The sequence below is a fragment of the Neophocaena asiaeorientalis genome, unplaced genomic scaffold (genome assembly GCF_003031525.2).
Source record: "Neophocaena asiaeorientalis asiaeorientalis breed wild unplaced genomic scaffold, Neophocaena_asiaeorientalis_V1.1 scaffold150, whole genome shotgun sequence".
NCBI classification, from domain to species: domain Eukaryota; kingdom Metazoa; phylum Chordata; class Mammalia; order Artiodactyla; family Phocoenidae; genus Neophocaena; species Neophocaena asiaeorientalis.
In genome coordinates this window covers 6,218,465-6,233,200 of record NW_020176571.1, presented here as the reverse complement: position 1 = coordinate 6,233,200, position 14,736 = coordinate 6,218,465, and the positions used below count along the sequence as shown (strand labels likewise).

Here is a 14,736-nt window from a genome sequence, read left to right as displayed (position 1 = left end):
CATAACAAAAGGGGAAAACAATCCTAACAAAAGCACGAGAGATGACTGTGACTGGGGTGTCTTTGCCAGCCCCTTAAAGGAGGGTGCTCATCTCTCCTTCCTATCACAGAACCTGTTCATGGTTGGTGAGAGTCAGGGGATCCAATAGGTCAGAGAAAGGCAGGCATGTACCTGAAGAGCAGAGCGAGCCTCGCGTGGCCCTCCCCCACCTCAACTTCTTTAATCAGTTAAAATCTGATAAAATTAACAATGAGTAGCTCTGAAGGAGAAAAGCAGTCATAAAAGGGTAGGTGACCCTGGGGAGAAGGAGTGGCAGGAGAGAGAAGGAGGTAGGGCTGGGTTATATATACATTCCTGAACCTGGACCATGTTTTAGCACCAACAAGCTAAGCTACCCTCCTTCCTGTCCTAGTAGCCAGTCACTGTAACTCCGATCTATCTACAAGCACCTACTATGTGTCTGCAAAACACTAAGCACATTCACCGTCGGCACCTTTTACCGCAAAAGCAAAAGGATAAAGGCCGGATTGCGGAGGTGAAAACATGAAAAATAGGGAAAGAGTCTCTAAGTAAGAACAAGAAAAGAAATTAAGGGAGAAATCTGAGGAGGCTGTCTGAAGGAATACACTCGAGGCACAAGGCTTTCTAGGATGGGCTTGCAGGGTGAATTCCAGGATCTTTGGCCCAGCCTCCACCATCATTCCAGACCTGCCAGACTCACAAACCAGTCCTAGATAACAGTGCAGCCCAGACCAGCAGATAACAAGGCACTGGCCTAAGCCTTAGAATCTACAGTTGTCAGAGGGGCCTCAGATATCATCTTATCTATAATCCCTTCATCTGATAATGAAGCTGAGGCTCAAAGAAGTGACTTGACCAAGGTCACAGTTAGTTAGAGGTACAGCCAGGACTAGACCCAGGTCTCCCGACTCCTGTTCTGGAGTATTTCCACTACACCAGGCTGTTCCACAGCCCTCTCCCCCGGGCCACCCTCACCTGGGATGGGCATGGAGAGCCCAGCCATTCCTACAAGGTCAGAGAAACAGAAGGTCCAAGGTTAGCTGAGGGAAGGGGTCGCTGTGGGGATAGTCTGGGAAAGACGAAAAGGGATACTTGGGAAGGAAGACTCAAGTTTAAGAAAATGGAAGAATACCTGTGCAAAGAAGGAAAAAGACTATACAGAAAGTCCCTAATAATGAACTGCCAAAAGATGGCATAACTTGGAACAGGAGCATTTCTATCCCCCCACCATGCCTAAAGGGAGGGTCTTAGAGAAACAACTACGACCTGCAAGTAATATGTCTACCTTTCTCCCAAAGACAGCTGGATGGAAGGCGGTGGACCCCTTGGGGAACCTCCTCTCCATGAGCAGCTCCAGAAACATCCTCCAGAACCCAGCCAAGAGTTCCAAGGGCATAGCCAAAGGCCCGATCAAGATTCTGAACCCCCATCTATTAGACATCCCGCTGGGTCATTGCCATGGCAACAAAATGGCAGAACCTGCCCCTCTACAGTCCATCCCGGGGGTCCATCTGCCAGCAACTCCCCCTACAGTTGCCAAAGCAGCTCCTGTCCTCCTATAGCACCCTCAGGGAAGGGAGCTTAAGAGTACCTACCCCAGTAGAAATAAGTCCATGCACAAAGGGAAATCTCTGAGCACAAAACAGTAATGAAGATCCACCCCCTCTTAAGGAAACCACAGCTAGAGGGGCAGTGGGTGCTCTGGGGATTTGAGGATGGGGGTCACAACTTGTTTGGAGTGCCTATAAGACTGCCCAATTCTCTCCTCTGTTTCCACCCTCCCAGAAACCCTTGCTCCCTAACTCTCCCTTCAGGGTTCCAGTCTTCCTCATCAGTTGCAGGAGGACCCACACTACTGGGCCCCAGTGTGCTCCTCTCCAAGAAGTACCTGTGTCTGAGATTGGAAAAACAAGGTCAGAGGTGACCCGGGGTAGGGGAGAGAAAACTGAGTCACAAAGACATCACTTTCCCACTTCCACCCGGGAACACGCCGGGTTCTTCTTCTCAAAGGTGGCCCTCTCAGAGCCCCCGTTTCCCCAGGTTCCATCCTCCTCCCTCATCAGCTACAATCCCTCTCTTCCCACCTACCACACCCCTTCCCCATTTCCCAACTCCCTTCTAAACCTAGCACCCCGAACCCCGGGCTCTGAAACCCGGGTTCTGGGCCTTTGGGGCTTTTCCTGGAGTCCTCATGCCCCACCTCGCTGCCATCTCTCCATTCCTTTTTGCCTTCGCCCCGAAGCCCCCTCACGGGCATCCCATTTTTCCTCCGCCGACCCTCCACCTCGGGGTTCCTCTTTGGGTCCCAGGGTCCTGGCTACCCTCCTGCCCCATCAGCCCTCCTCCTGAGATCCTCCCAACTCCCCCCACCTTCCCGATCCTCCGGGTGCCCCGGCCCCCATCCCTCCTCTGGGGCAGGCCCCACCCCCTGAGCTCGCCGGGCGAGTTGTCAGAGACAGAGGCCGAGGGGGCCTGGGCGCGGGGAGGGGTTCGCTCAGGCGGAATGCGGGGAGCCCGCGGGCCTGGCGTGGGAGAGGGCTAGGTAGGAGGGGCCGTGGGTTGTATGGGCAGTTATGAGGGGGGCTGGAGAAGTTTGGGGGCCAAGGGGTGTGCGGTAGAGGTGAGGGGGGGGAGCCTGTGGGTTTGTGGCAGAGATGGGGGAATGGAGTTAGGTTGGAGAGATGGAGCTTCTTGGGGGCCACGGGGGCAGTGAGGTGTGTGACAAGGGGAGGGGAAAGAAGCTTGGGGTGACAGCGTCTTTGGCAAACGTAGCAGAAGAGGTTTGGGAGGGCATTTGTGAGAGAGAATGGGATGGAAGTTTGGGGCATAATGAGGGGAAGAAATTGAAAAGATGGAGACATACACAGGAGGATGGGGTTTCTGGACGAGAGTGAAGAGTTTGGGGGTGATTGGTGTTGGGGAAAGAACAGCAAATATAAGAATGTGGGGGAATGACGAGTCTAGAGATGTCATGTGGAGAGAGAAGGGAAAGCAAGAGGAACCTTAAGAAAGGACGGAGATGGTGGGACCAGATGCAGATTCTAGGGGCCTGGGTTCTGGGTGGGAGAGGAAGGTGGAAGATGGGGTGGGGGTGGGGAGGATGGCTGGATTCCAGGGGGGTCGAGGGGGTGGTGGTTTCCAAAAGAGCTGAGGAGGGTTTCGTTTGGCAAGACAAGGTAGATAGAATGGGGTGCGGGTGGAAGGGAGTGGTAATGAAGATGAGAAAGAAATGTAAGATCGACAAGGCCTTTGGTGGCCATGCAGAGGAGGAGGGAAATTCAGTGATAGGGAGGACAAGCCAGGGGAGATGGAAAGGGAAAGCAGTAGAAGGAAATGGTAGGAATGGGGGCGCATGAGCGTTCATTTAGGGGAGTGGGACACCATCCTCAGGCCCTCTGGCTGGTAGCAGCTCCATTTTCCTTCTCAAATCTGTACGAAGTCATCACTCACAGTACTTTGGGCTACAGGGAAGGGGTCGGTGGGGATCAGGCTCCACGTGGAGACAACCCCTGGTGCCCAGGTTCCCCCATCGCGACCATTCTAATGTGGAGACAGTTCCACCGCAGACCCCTCTCCAGGCAGCCTCTGCCCCTGACAGTCCCCAGCCACTCCCAGTCTCCACCCCCCAGAGTCTCCTGGGCTCTCTCCCTGCCCCACACCAAGCAGCAACATCTCTCAGGACAAAGGACACCAAGATGCTGGGTGATTTTTGGCAGCTGAGATTGGGAAGGCCGGAGAATGGGAGGGAGGCAGGCTGGGAAACAGGAAGAGCTGGAGCCGGAGTCTGGATTGAGAGCCCTCAGTAGCGCTCCAGATTGGGGCTGGGGCTGGTGTTTGTGTGTGAGCCCGCCAGCTAGAGGCCGAGGGTGGGCCCTGAGGGTAGGATCCCACCAGCCTGCTGAGAGGGAAGGAGCTTAGCTCTGTAGCAACTAGTAGATTTTGCCTCGTATTTCCCTGGGCCAGGCTCAGCCAAGTTCTAGGAGGACCCAGACGCTCTAAATGGATTCTATGGCACCGGGGAACCTGAGCAGGAAGGCTTCCCTGGCCTAGGAATGAATCACCACTCTTCAGACTCTTGAACTGGTTGGCACTCACTTTATTACCCCAGTCCCACCTTCCTTATCCCTCAGGGCTTTCCAGACAGCTCCACCCCCCCCCCCACCCCTGCTGCCCACTCCCTTCATCTGTGTCCTAGGAGAACCCCAGCTCCTTCTCCCCACCCCCCAACTTTGTTCCAAGACTCCTCCTCTCCCCATGGTTCCCCCTCCACTGCATTTCCTCCCGGTCTGCACTGTTCAGTTCAGTCCCCCACTGGGCCCTGGCCCAGGCTCTTCCCAGCTCCTTTCCAGGCCCAGCTCTTCTCCCTCCTTTTTTAACCACTAAGGGATGGGCTAGGATGGTGACATAGCGGAGCCTAAAAGAAAAACGTAGGCAGTGGTAGAAACGGGATAAGGAGAGTGAGAAGAGAAGCCAGGGCCTATCCCCTCCAACTCCTCCCCTACCTGCGGGCCGGGCTCACAACTCAGCTTCAGGGAGCGTCACACACACCCCACCACCATCCCTCACCCCAGCTCCCTCTCTGGCCCCAGTCCCCCACGACCCACCCGTCTCCAGGCAACGGCACAAAAGGAAAGTGGAGAGAGGGGCCCGGGAGGCCCAGGCAGAGCTAGCTGTAACCCAATCCAAGCCAGTACCTGAGGGGTTGGGGTGTGGGGGGCATGAGGAGGCGACCTAGCAAGGAGGAAAGGGCAGAGGTTAGGAAATGTGGCTCCGACCGGGAGTTACTGAAGAAAGATGGATATAATGGACCCTAGAGAAAAGTACGGTGTGCCCCCAAGGGAAACAGAAAAGGACACCAGGAGACAGCAGAGAAGGGAAAGCTGAGATGCCCGCGCGGTAATGAAGAGGCACAGAGGATGGGGCGAGAAACTCTTCGACTGAAAAGGGCTGAGTTGTCAGCCACACAGGAGGAGAAAAGCAGAGAAACGGGTCCTGCCCATACAGAACGGGAATCCTCTTCCAGTCCTGGAGCTGGGCAGGATGGCAGAGGGGGCCCAGGACCAGGACTCAGAGAACAAACAGGGTGGGAGGCCCACAGAGGGAGCAGCCTTGCGATTCCTCCCACCCTCGCCCTGGAGCCAGTGCAGTCAACAGCCTACAGAAGCTTGACTCGCTCTAGTGGCCACAGCTCCACGTCCCCTGTGGTTCCTGGGTTCCCATCTCAATGCTGGGGCTCCGCTGGAGCTGAAGGGTGATAGTGCGTCTCCCCGGCCACACACTGGCACCCTTCTCGCAGGCTGACCCTGGGAGGGGCCCGTTGAGCACCCCAGGTCCTGAATCTCCAGTTTACTGGAAGGCTGTTTCCTCCGGCTTCTGCACCCCCAGTACCATTCTTCCCTCGCTCCATGGTACCATTCTTCCCAAGCACCATCCTTTCCTCCCCGGGTCCCCACCTTGCAGGGGGTGCTGCCCAGGCAGTGCTGGTCGATCCCAGAAGCAGCCAGGACTTGGTCTGGGAGAGGCCCAGTACCGGAGCTGCTCCAGCCCACAGGCTTTATCCCTCCTCTGGTCAAGGCCCTTGGTGAATCTGCAAACCCTTTGGATCCCTTTCTCCAAAAATGCGTATACACACACAATTTTTGATACTTTTAGGAATTCTGGGGCCCCCAGTTCCCCTGGGTCCTGGGGCCAGGCTCGCTGCTGACACGGCAAGGCAATGTGCTCCCTGCCTGGCCAGGGTGAGGTGGGCAATGCCATCCTCCTGGCCTATTTGTTGGGCTTCTTCCTCTTTCTGTGCCCTCCCCAGCTCTGCTATCCAGTTTCACCGACTTCCAGGAGCTCCATCTTCTGTCCCCTCGTGTGGACGAGAGTAAGACTCCTCAGACACAGTAATGCACGGTGACTCACACTTTAATGGTGGTGCTCATTTCGACGCCACAGAGGTGCTGGCAGCTGTGGAACACGGCACGGGGGAGTGAGACGGTGCTCAGGTGCAGCGGCAGGAAGAATGAACGAGGAGGGGGAGACAGGCTGGGGAGAGAGGGACAGGGGAGGAGCCCCGGGCACACAGCCCCACCTCTGGACCGAGCCAGGCTGAGGCTAAGGCTTGGCACGCACACAGGAACCCTCATCGACGCCCCTTTCTGTGACCCTTCCCGTTCCAGCAAGACCCCCACCCCAGGCCATCTCAGAATCTACAGTCACATGAAATACAGACACATGGTCCCGTCCAGTCAGGCCAGTTTCTGGCCCTGGAGTTATGAGGAAGTGAATCATTAACAGGATGAATGAAAAATAAATAAATGAATAAATAATACATCAGTGCCTTAGGCCAGGCCTGAGCACGCAGCCAGCACTCCCCTCCACTCAGCACTGCGCAGTTCCTGTCTCATATGCAACCTGGAAACCAACAGACCCAGCGCAAAGCACACATGACACACGGCCCCTCTACACACCGCAACAACCAGCCCTGACGCTCCAGCACAGACCCTGATTGGTCTTCCATGGATGCCCTTACATCCTCAGTCCATGGCCAGTTTTTGAGGAGGGAGAAGAGAAAGGAAGGAGTGGAGAGTGTGGAACCCAGAGTGGGCGAGAGCGGAGACAGCAGGGGCTGGACCAGTCAAGGAGCAGCGCAGCAGGTCAGCGGGGTGTTGTCTGGGGTGAAATTTCGAGCAGGACTGGAAAGAAGAGGTTCCAGGAGGACGGGCGAGGGGTTCCATGTCTCCAGGCAGGTAGAGGGATCACAGCACGCTGGGATTGCGGAAATTATGTCCGGCGAAGCGAGCTTCGTCCCCCAGCTCTTCTTCGATTCTGAGAGAGGTGAGTCAGAAAGGAAAGAGTCAGGGAAGCAGGAGGACCGCCCCCGCTTCCCATGGGGCCACCATCCTCCAAGCCCCTCGCACCACCTGCTCCCGGGTCCTGGCCTGAGCGAGGGCATTCCCTGGCTTTCGTGCGCTGTCAATCAGGCCGTCTGTAAACCCATCGATCAAAAACAAGTATTCTCTGGATGCCTACCGTTTGTTCTCCAGGCCCCAGGCACTGGAGAGGAAATGGTGGAGAAACACAGCTTATAACCCCCTGGGCCCTGGGCTTCCATTCCCCGGGTCCCCTCACCTCATGAGTTGGTTGTACTTAGCCAGACGCTCGGAACGGCATGGGGCACCAGTCTTGATCTGAAACACCACAAAAGATAAGCAGCTCCGTGGCCGCCGTCTGCCCCATGAAAGGAAACTTATACTCCCTTGAGATTCCCCCAACACCCGCAAACACCTGGAAGGAGAGAGCCACCTGAGCCTAGAACCCACCGATTGCACAAAGGGCTCTCTGGCGCTCACCTGGCCTGTGCACAGCCCTACCACCAGGTCCGCAATGAACGTGTCCTCAGTCTCTCCTGAGCGGTGACTCACCATGACCCCCCAGCCATTCTCCTGGGCCAGCTTGCACCTGCATTCGTACAGCAGCACTGAGCCCCAGCCCCTCACGCCCGCACCCTCTTCTCATCCCCTATGTTGGTCAAGAAACGTCTGGGTGGAGGGAGCAGAACCAGGAGAGCCGTGAAAGTGACTCCAGGTTCCCTGCCCCCTTCAGCACTTGTGGGCAAGACTGGGCTGGGAGCACTGGTGAGAGGCATCCTGCAGAAACGGGCTGAGTCAGGGACGGCAGGCACTCACGCTTGGATGGCTTCGGTGACCGAACCGATCTGGTTGACCTTCAGCAGCAGACAGTTGCAGGCCTTCTCCTCCACGGCCCGCTCGATTCGCTTTGGGTTGGTCACTGTCAGGTCATCACCCACAATCTGGATCCCCACGTTGGCTGTGAACTTGGACCAGGCAGCCCAGTCGTCCTGGTCAAAGGGGTCCTCAATAGAGACCACTGATGGGAGAGCGGTGCGGAGGCTCTGAGTCAGGCAGGAACACCCCGCTGAGATTCCCTGAATGGACAGGTCAGACCCCCCTGGCCAATTCAGCTTCCTCACCCCTGCTTCCCCCGAAACGAGCCTGCCCTAACTGCTTCTTGATTCTTTCATAAAACCTTTCAAAAAACAAGAGTTTAGAAGCTGTCTCACAACCTGTCTTGGTATTTTCCCACCTTCTCCCAGGAAGCCCTTCCTCGTCGCTATTCTAGAAACTTCATTCCGCAATCCAAGTCTGTTTTCTCTCGCTCTGTCTCAGGAGCTGGAAACCAAGTGCCTCCAGCCAGCGGTAAAAACCACTGGGGGACCTAGAGAGGGTGATTCAGCACCTCCTCATCCCCATGACGTCCAGCTCCATTCAGCATCCAGCATCCAGCCACCACACTGGTGGCTTATGGGATCTTAGTTCCCTGACCAGGAATTGAACCCGTGCCCTCGGCACTGAAAGTGCAGAGTCCTAACCACTGGACCGCCAGGGAATTCCCCAGCATCCAGTTTTCTCAACCAAAGATCCTGAACTGTGCTAGTTCCAGTCACCCTCTCACCATGCCTAGTTCCTCCCAAACCCGCCCCCTTATCCCAGCAGCTTCAGAGATCATGACTTTACTCAGGATCCAAAGCAGATGGAACAGATTCACCGCAGGTACCTGCACAATTACACGGCGTCCAAAGCCCAACCTCTGCAGGAGGCTCCTTCACCCCATCCCTGGTTCTCAGGTTCTTCTCAGGACATCTCTCCCTGACACCCGGGTCAGCACCCCCGTAAGGTCCAGAGCTGTCCCCAACACATCCCTGCCTGCCCCCCGCCCTCCCCCTGCCACAGCCCTTGCTCTCACCTGGATAGTTCCTGACAAAGTCCTGGTAGAGGGCCCCCAGCTGGTCCCCAGTGATGTATCGGGAAGGATTAGCGGGAGACTTGAAGTCCAAGTCGTATTTGCCATCACGGTAAAACTCCGAGGCGGCGACATCCATGCCAATGACGATCTTTTCTGTGTAGCCAGCCTTGTCAATGGCTTCCTTCACCAGCTCCAAGGCTGGGGATGGAATACAATGGACGAGGAGGAATGAGGGAAAGAAAGAAATTCAGAACAGAAGTGGAGGGCTGTTGCTAGGGAGAGGTCTGGTTAAGGTTGTTTTGGGGTTATTCCCAGGTCTGCGACGAGCAGGCCACCTTTTAGGAAGGCAGAGGAATGGAATTGTGTTAATAATAGTCTTTTTGTTTTTGTTTTGGCCGCGCCGCACGGTGTGTGGGATCTTGGTTCCCTGACCAGGGATCGAACCGCAGCCCCTGCATTGGAAGCACGGACTCTTAACCACTGGACAACCAGGGAAGTTCCATAGTTTTGTCTTGTTTTGTTTTGTTTTGTTGCGGTACGCGGGCCTCTCACTGTCGTGACCTCTCCCGTTGCGGAGCACAGGCTCCGGACGCGCAGGCTCAGCGGCCATGGCTCACGGGCCCAGCCGCTCCGCGGCACGTGGGATCTTCCCGGACCGGGACACGAACCCGTGTCCCCTGCATCGGCAGGCGGACTCTCAACCGCTGCGCCACCAGGGAAGCCCAGTTTTGTTTTTTTTGTTTGTTTGTTTTGTTTTAAATAGCTATAATTTATTGAGGGCTTAACTATGTCACCTAAGCACTTACACATATGATCTCATTTAATCCTCACACTTATGCTAAGAGGTAGAGACTGTTGTTCCCATTTTACAGACGAGAAAGACAAGCACAGAGAAGTTAAGTGAGCAAGATCCCCAGCCAGTAACTCTTCAAGTCAAGGTTCAAATCCAGGCAATTTGGCCCCAGAAAGTTAACTCTTAGCCACTACCTGCCTGTATAGTTTCTCTTCACTATAAGGTTTCTCCCAGGGCAGAGAAAGGCTAGAAATCCTAGAAGTCTAAGAGGTTGGGGTGGGAATGGGATAGATTTGGAGTGGATTCCCTGGAGTACGGTGTATCTCATCAAACTGAGGATCCATCGGAGTTAAAGGGGGGGATGGATCCCACAGGTCACCTAGACCATCTCCCAGCATCCCCAGGGGCTCCGGTGGGAACTTGCAGATGCTTACAGATCTGGCTGGGTGGATAAAGAATGTCCTCTTAGGCCTGCATGTGAATTTGTTAGGCCCTCTGGCACCCACTCCGAGGAATGGAACCTCTTGGAATTAGCTCAGGGACCCTCCCGCAGCCTCCTCGGGACTTGGGGAAATGTGTGGCCCTTCCTGATGTCCCGGGATGGAGTGAGACTTAGAGCTAGGAGTGGGGCTCCTGGCCTCACCTTCACTGTTCTCCAGGATATTGGGGGCAAAGCCACCTTCGTCTCCCACATTGGTGGCATCCTTGCCATACTTGTCCTTGATGACGCCCTTGAGTGTGTGATAGACCTCCGCCCCGAGTCGCATGGCATCCCGAAAGCTCTCAGCGCCCACTGGGAGGATCATAAACTCCTGCATGGCCAGCTTGTTCCCAGCATGGGAGCCCCCATTGATCACGTTGAAGGCCTGGGAGCCACAGGAGGACAGAAAAGTCACAGAGCACTTCCCTCTCCGCCCCTGGGAGTGTCAACCCCACATCCCAAACTTCCTCCAGCTTCCTGGACTCAGAGTCCCCCGTCCCCATCCTTTCTCTTTAGCTATGCCCCATCAGTCCTCACAAGGCTTCATACTCCCTCCCCACCCACCCCTGGGAGGGGCAGGTCATAGTCTCACCGGCACAGGCAGGATGAGGTCTGAGTTCCCGGCCAGCTGAGCAATGTGGCGGTAGAGGGGCAATTCCTGCTCGGCCGCCCCTGCCTTACACACGGCCAGGGACACACCCAGGATGGCATTGGCCCCAAACTTGGCTGGGAGATTACAGAGGAAGGCACTGAGCAAACACGTCCCCTTCCCCTTCCAGGCCTCGCCTCCACCTACACTCCCCAAAAGGAGCCAGTAAAGGAGACCCCCCTCCTCCCTCTCCACTCCTGCAACACCTCATCCATCCTCTCCTGAAAATAGTGGGGGGCGGCGAGGGGAGGTGAGTGGAAAGGGCAGAGAGCGGCACTATTGCTAAACATCCCTGAGACCACAGACTATCTGCCACCAACTCCCCCCTCCTTATGCTGCAAAGTTCTCCCTTCTGTCTAATGTCATTCCCCTCCCACTGGCGTAAAACTCATGGTTTCTTGAAGGGCTAGTCCTCCTCGGGTCATCCTTCTCTCTCTTTTTTTTTTTGGCCACACCTCACGGCCTGCAGGATCCGACCACGGATCGTACCCGTGCCCCCTGCAGTGGAAGCTCATGCGTGGAGTCCTAACCACTGGACCTCCAGGGAAGTCCCAGGTCACCCTTCCTAAGAAGCCCCCCACAGTGCTGGCCCCTCAGCTCTCCATCTGCTCCGTGAGTTCCCTCCCCACCCCGACTCTCTCCCAGCCCCTGCTTACACTTGTTCTCAGTCCCATCCAAGTCCAACATGAGGTTGTCCAGCTTCTCTTGTTCCACCACAGAGAGACCCTGTGAGCAGAGCCTCCATCACCCAAAGCCAGGATGAAGGCTGGACCCTAAGCCAGAGGGCCCCCTACATCCACACACAGGCTCACATCTAGCCAGGGTCCAACCAGCTTCCCGCAACAGCGGCCTGTCTGGATTAGAGGACCTGAAGCTCCATGGGAGCAGGGGGCATCCTTCCCCGGTAACCATGATTCCCAAGAGGTGGGCCTTTCTCCCTCTCCTTCATCGTCCCCTAATCCAGGGTTCCTTCCAGGACCCTGGTCCCCACCCCCAGCAAAGAGCGGGCCTCACTGAGCTGATGAGGGCCGGGGCGATGGCGGTGTTGATGTGGTCCACTGCCTTCAAGACACCTAGGGAGAGGTGGAGAGGTCAGGCCGGCTCAGGCCAGGCGGGGCCCGAAGAGGAAAGGTGGGGGAAGGCATGCAGGAAGAGGGCTGGGGACTGGTGTGAGGTCCCCAGCAGAGGGACGGGAGAGCCGGGAAAAGACAAAGGGCCTCACCTTTGCCTAAGTAACGCTGTTTGTCCCCATCCCTTAGCTCCAGGGCCTCATAGATACCAGTGGAGGCTCCACTGGGCACCGCAGCCCGGAAAAGCCCTGGGAGGGGAACGTGGAATGAGGATGGAGAGAGAGGACACCACAGGGACCAGAGATTCTTCAGCCTTCCAGCTCTACGCCCCTGCAGCCGCATCCAGCCTTCTTCCACCAGTGCTCCTTAACGACCCCCCTGCCCCGCCCCGACCCGGACACACGCACGGAGGCGGATGCACAAGCAGTGGCCTCATCCGCCCGACTGAGGTCCCACGTGCGCAGGTGGAACCACAGAAATGAAGCTGCGCAGGCAGCACACGCGGTGCACGCACACGCGGTGCACACACGCACACGCGGTGAACACAGAGGGCAGAGCCAGGCTGTGCATCACACACTAAGCTAGCACACAGAGACCGGCCTATCCTGGCTCCCCTGGAAAAGGAGGATCCACCCCGCCCCGCTCCAGGCGCGTGAGCCTGGCCCAGCACCCCATCCCCACTGGGAATTCCCGGGGAGCCTCCCATGCCAGGCGAGGGCAAAGCCAGCATGGCGGCTGTGGGAAGGCCCTGCCCATTACCTTTGGCAGTGTAGAGATCCACCTCCACCGTGGGATTCCCACGGGAGTCCAGGATCTCCCGGGCCCAGATCTTCTCAATGGACATGATGGCTGGGATCTCCTTGGGTGGAAGGGAAGGAAGGAGAAAGGTAAGAGGCTTAGAGGGGTGGAGCCTGAGACCAGTGGGAGGGGCCAAAGGCTGGGAGGCTGGGAGGGATGGGAAAGAGGTTACTGCACTGGGCGGGGTGGGGGTGGTGGTGGTGACGAGGAGCTGGCTGCAGTCGTCGGCTGTAGAAGGGATCCCCCCGCCCGTGGGGAGAGGAGAAGGTCAATGCAGTGAGGAAGGGGAGGTCACTGCAGTGGGGGGCGGGGTAGGATCAAAAACGAGATGGGAGGACTCCGCAGTGAGGAGGGGAGGGGAGGGGCACGGCAGTGGTTCCCTCGCCCCCTCAGCGGCCGGCTGGTGGGGTTCCCCCAGATCTCCTCAGGGCGGTCCGGCTGCTAGGTTTGCATTTCTCCTTGGAGCCCAGAAGAGCATGGGTCGTATGGGCAGCGGGAGGCCTCTCCTCCTGAGCCCCCATCCCCCACAGTCTAACGCTCTAACCCCCACTCCAAGGTCCCAATCTCCCTCCAAATGTATGTCCCTCCTCTTCCCGAGAGATGTACAGTAGAGAAGTCTGCGAGAGGGTCCTCAGTCTCTGAAGGTTGCCATGGGGAGGGAGGAGGACGAAGCGAGACCCGTGGGGAGAGGCACGGCTGGGCCGGTCCTCCCCCGGCCCCTAGACAAATTCTCCCTTCTTCCCATCCCTCCCCGGTGCAGTGGAAATACTGTAACCGGAGTGGGCGATGCGGGCGAGGAGTGGGAGAGGGGCGTCTAGAGGGAGTCTGCGGACGCCGAGGAAGCGTGAGAAAGACATTTCCCCGATGCAAAGCCAAAGGACGTGCCAGGGTCAAAATGCACAGCCCGGGGAGACCGCGAAACCTTACCATCGACAGAACCGGAGGCGAAAAGGGGCATGGGGAGGGGGTAGACAAGGGTGGAGAAAGGCGCAGTTAGACACAGGTGCGCAGAGGCCTGGCGCGCGAATGAGGAGGGGGCGACAGCCTGAAACCGAGACGAGCGGTCCGGGAAGGCTGGGGAAGGAGGTGCCTGCGGGGCGCGGGTGGCGAAGCAGGTGCGCAGCGCCGCGGGGCGAGGGATGCGCGAGGCCCGGGGAGAGTGGCGGGGGCGCGGCGGCGAGGGGAGGGGGCCGGAGGGGCGCGGGGCTCGGCTGGGGCTTCACCTCGGGGCTGCAGACCCAGCCTGTGGCGGTGGCGCTGTCGGTGGCGCTGGCAGTGGTGGTGGTGGCGGCGCAGAGAGAGCGGGAGTGGCGGTGGCGGCGGCTGCGGCGCCCGGGCGGCGGGCGGGGGAGGCGCGGATAGGGCCGGGCGGGCGCATGTGACCCGGAGCCCCCGATGATTCAGGAGCCGCCAGCGGAGGCGCACGTAGGAGCGCGGGGGAGTAGGGGGTACCGATGGGATGGGGCGGGGAGGGCAGGAGGAGAGCGATGTGGGAGGGGCCGGGGGCCACCCACGACCTATACCCCCGCCGCCCACGCGCGCTCATACCCACGCCCCGACCCCGTGGAAAGTAACAATCTCAGCCTCACGCCAGTGAAGCCCGTGACAGCCTCAGTGTCTCACAAACCCGGTCAGACACGAGAGTATCAAAATGTCTCTTTATTGGAAAAACGAACAACTGTTCCTAACACTCCAGGCCGCCGCCTCCGCAGCCAGTTCCTCAAGCATCCCCTGGCCCATCCAGGCCTGGTTCCCACCAGGCCTACCCGAGGGCTGCTCCCGCGCAGTCACCGCTGCCCAGGTGCCCGTCACAGAGTCTGGGAGGAGGGCTGTGATGAATTCCTAGGTCTGGGGCAAGAGAAAGCGTCCTCTGTCTCCGGAAGAGGGGGTGTGGGCCCCCCCAACTGGGAGTCTCCTCATTCTTGGAGCCAGCATCTTTGGTCTCCTGGAGGAAGAGGACAGCAGCCAATCCTCTGGGCCCCCTGCACTCCCACTGCTGCCTCTGCCCCATCTGAAGTGCCAGCTGCCACACTTCCCTGGTCTCAGAGCCTCAGTCTCTTCCTGCCTCCTTCTGCCCTCCTTTCTTCCTTCTGTCCTGTTATTCTTAGCTTTGCTCTTTAGTGCAGGATCCTCCTCTCCTGCCTTCTCTAGGCCCAGCTGCCATCCTCCTCCA

At 57.8% G+C, this 14,736-nt stretch overlaps 2 protein-coding genes across 3 annotated transcripts in view; both read right to left on the bottom strand.

Moving 5' to 3' along the window:
- Positions 1-5,915: 5,915 nt before the first annotated feature.
- On the bottom strand, positions 5,916-13,913 carry ENO2 (enolase 2). The gene is made up of 12 exons (XM_024733339.1): positions 13,787-13,913; positions 12,525-12,624; positions 11,918-12,013; positions 11,710-11,768; positions 11,352-11,421; positions 10,639-10,772; positions 10,209-10,431; positions 8,773-8,970; positions 7,695-7,896; positions 7,359-7,467; positions 7,138-7,196; positions 5,916-6,834 (listed from the first exon to the last, which is right to left on the bottom strand). Exons 2-12 carry the CDS (start codon positions 12,607-12,609, stop codon positions 6,765-6,767), a joined length of 1,305 nt encoding a protein of 434 aa, XP_024589107.1. The 5' UTR covers positions 12,610-12,624; positions 13,787-13,913; the 3' UTR covers positions 5,916-6,764.
- A 160-nt stretch (positions 13,914-14,073) lies between these two features.
- Positions 14,074-14,736, bottom strand: part of LRRC23 (leucine rich repeat containing 23) — a 6,985-nt gene continuing 6,322 nt past the window's right edge. Inside the window, exon 8 of one of the 2 annotated variants that reach the window (XM_024733340.1) lies at positions 14,074-14,508. The gene's annotated coding sequence lies outside the window, so the exon portion shown is untranslated. The remainder of the gene's footprint in view (positions 14,509-14,736) is intronic. The other variant, XM_024733341.1, reaches the window with a different exon arrangement.

Bases quoted from the DNA above. Each gene is read 5' to 3' on its own strand.
- ENO2 (XM_024733339.1), bottom strand. From the start codon at position 12,609: ATGTCCATTGAGAAGATCTGGGCCCGGGAGATCCTGGACTCCCGTGGG. The intron at 7,197-7,358 runs GTGAGCGCCAGA...GTGGTGTTTCAG, and splicing joins TAGGGCTGTGCACAGGCCAG to ATCAAGACTGGTGCCCCATG. The intron at 6,835-7,137 runs GTGAGGGGACCC...CACCTCTCTCAG, and splicing joins AAGTACAACCAACTCATGAG to AATCGAAGAAGAGCTGGGGG.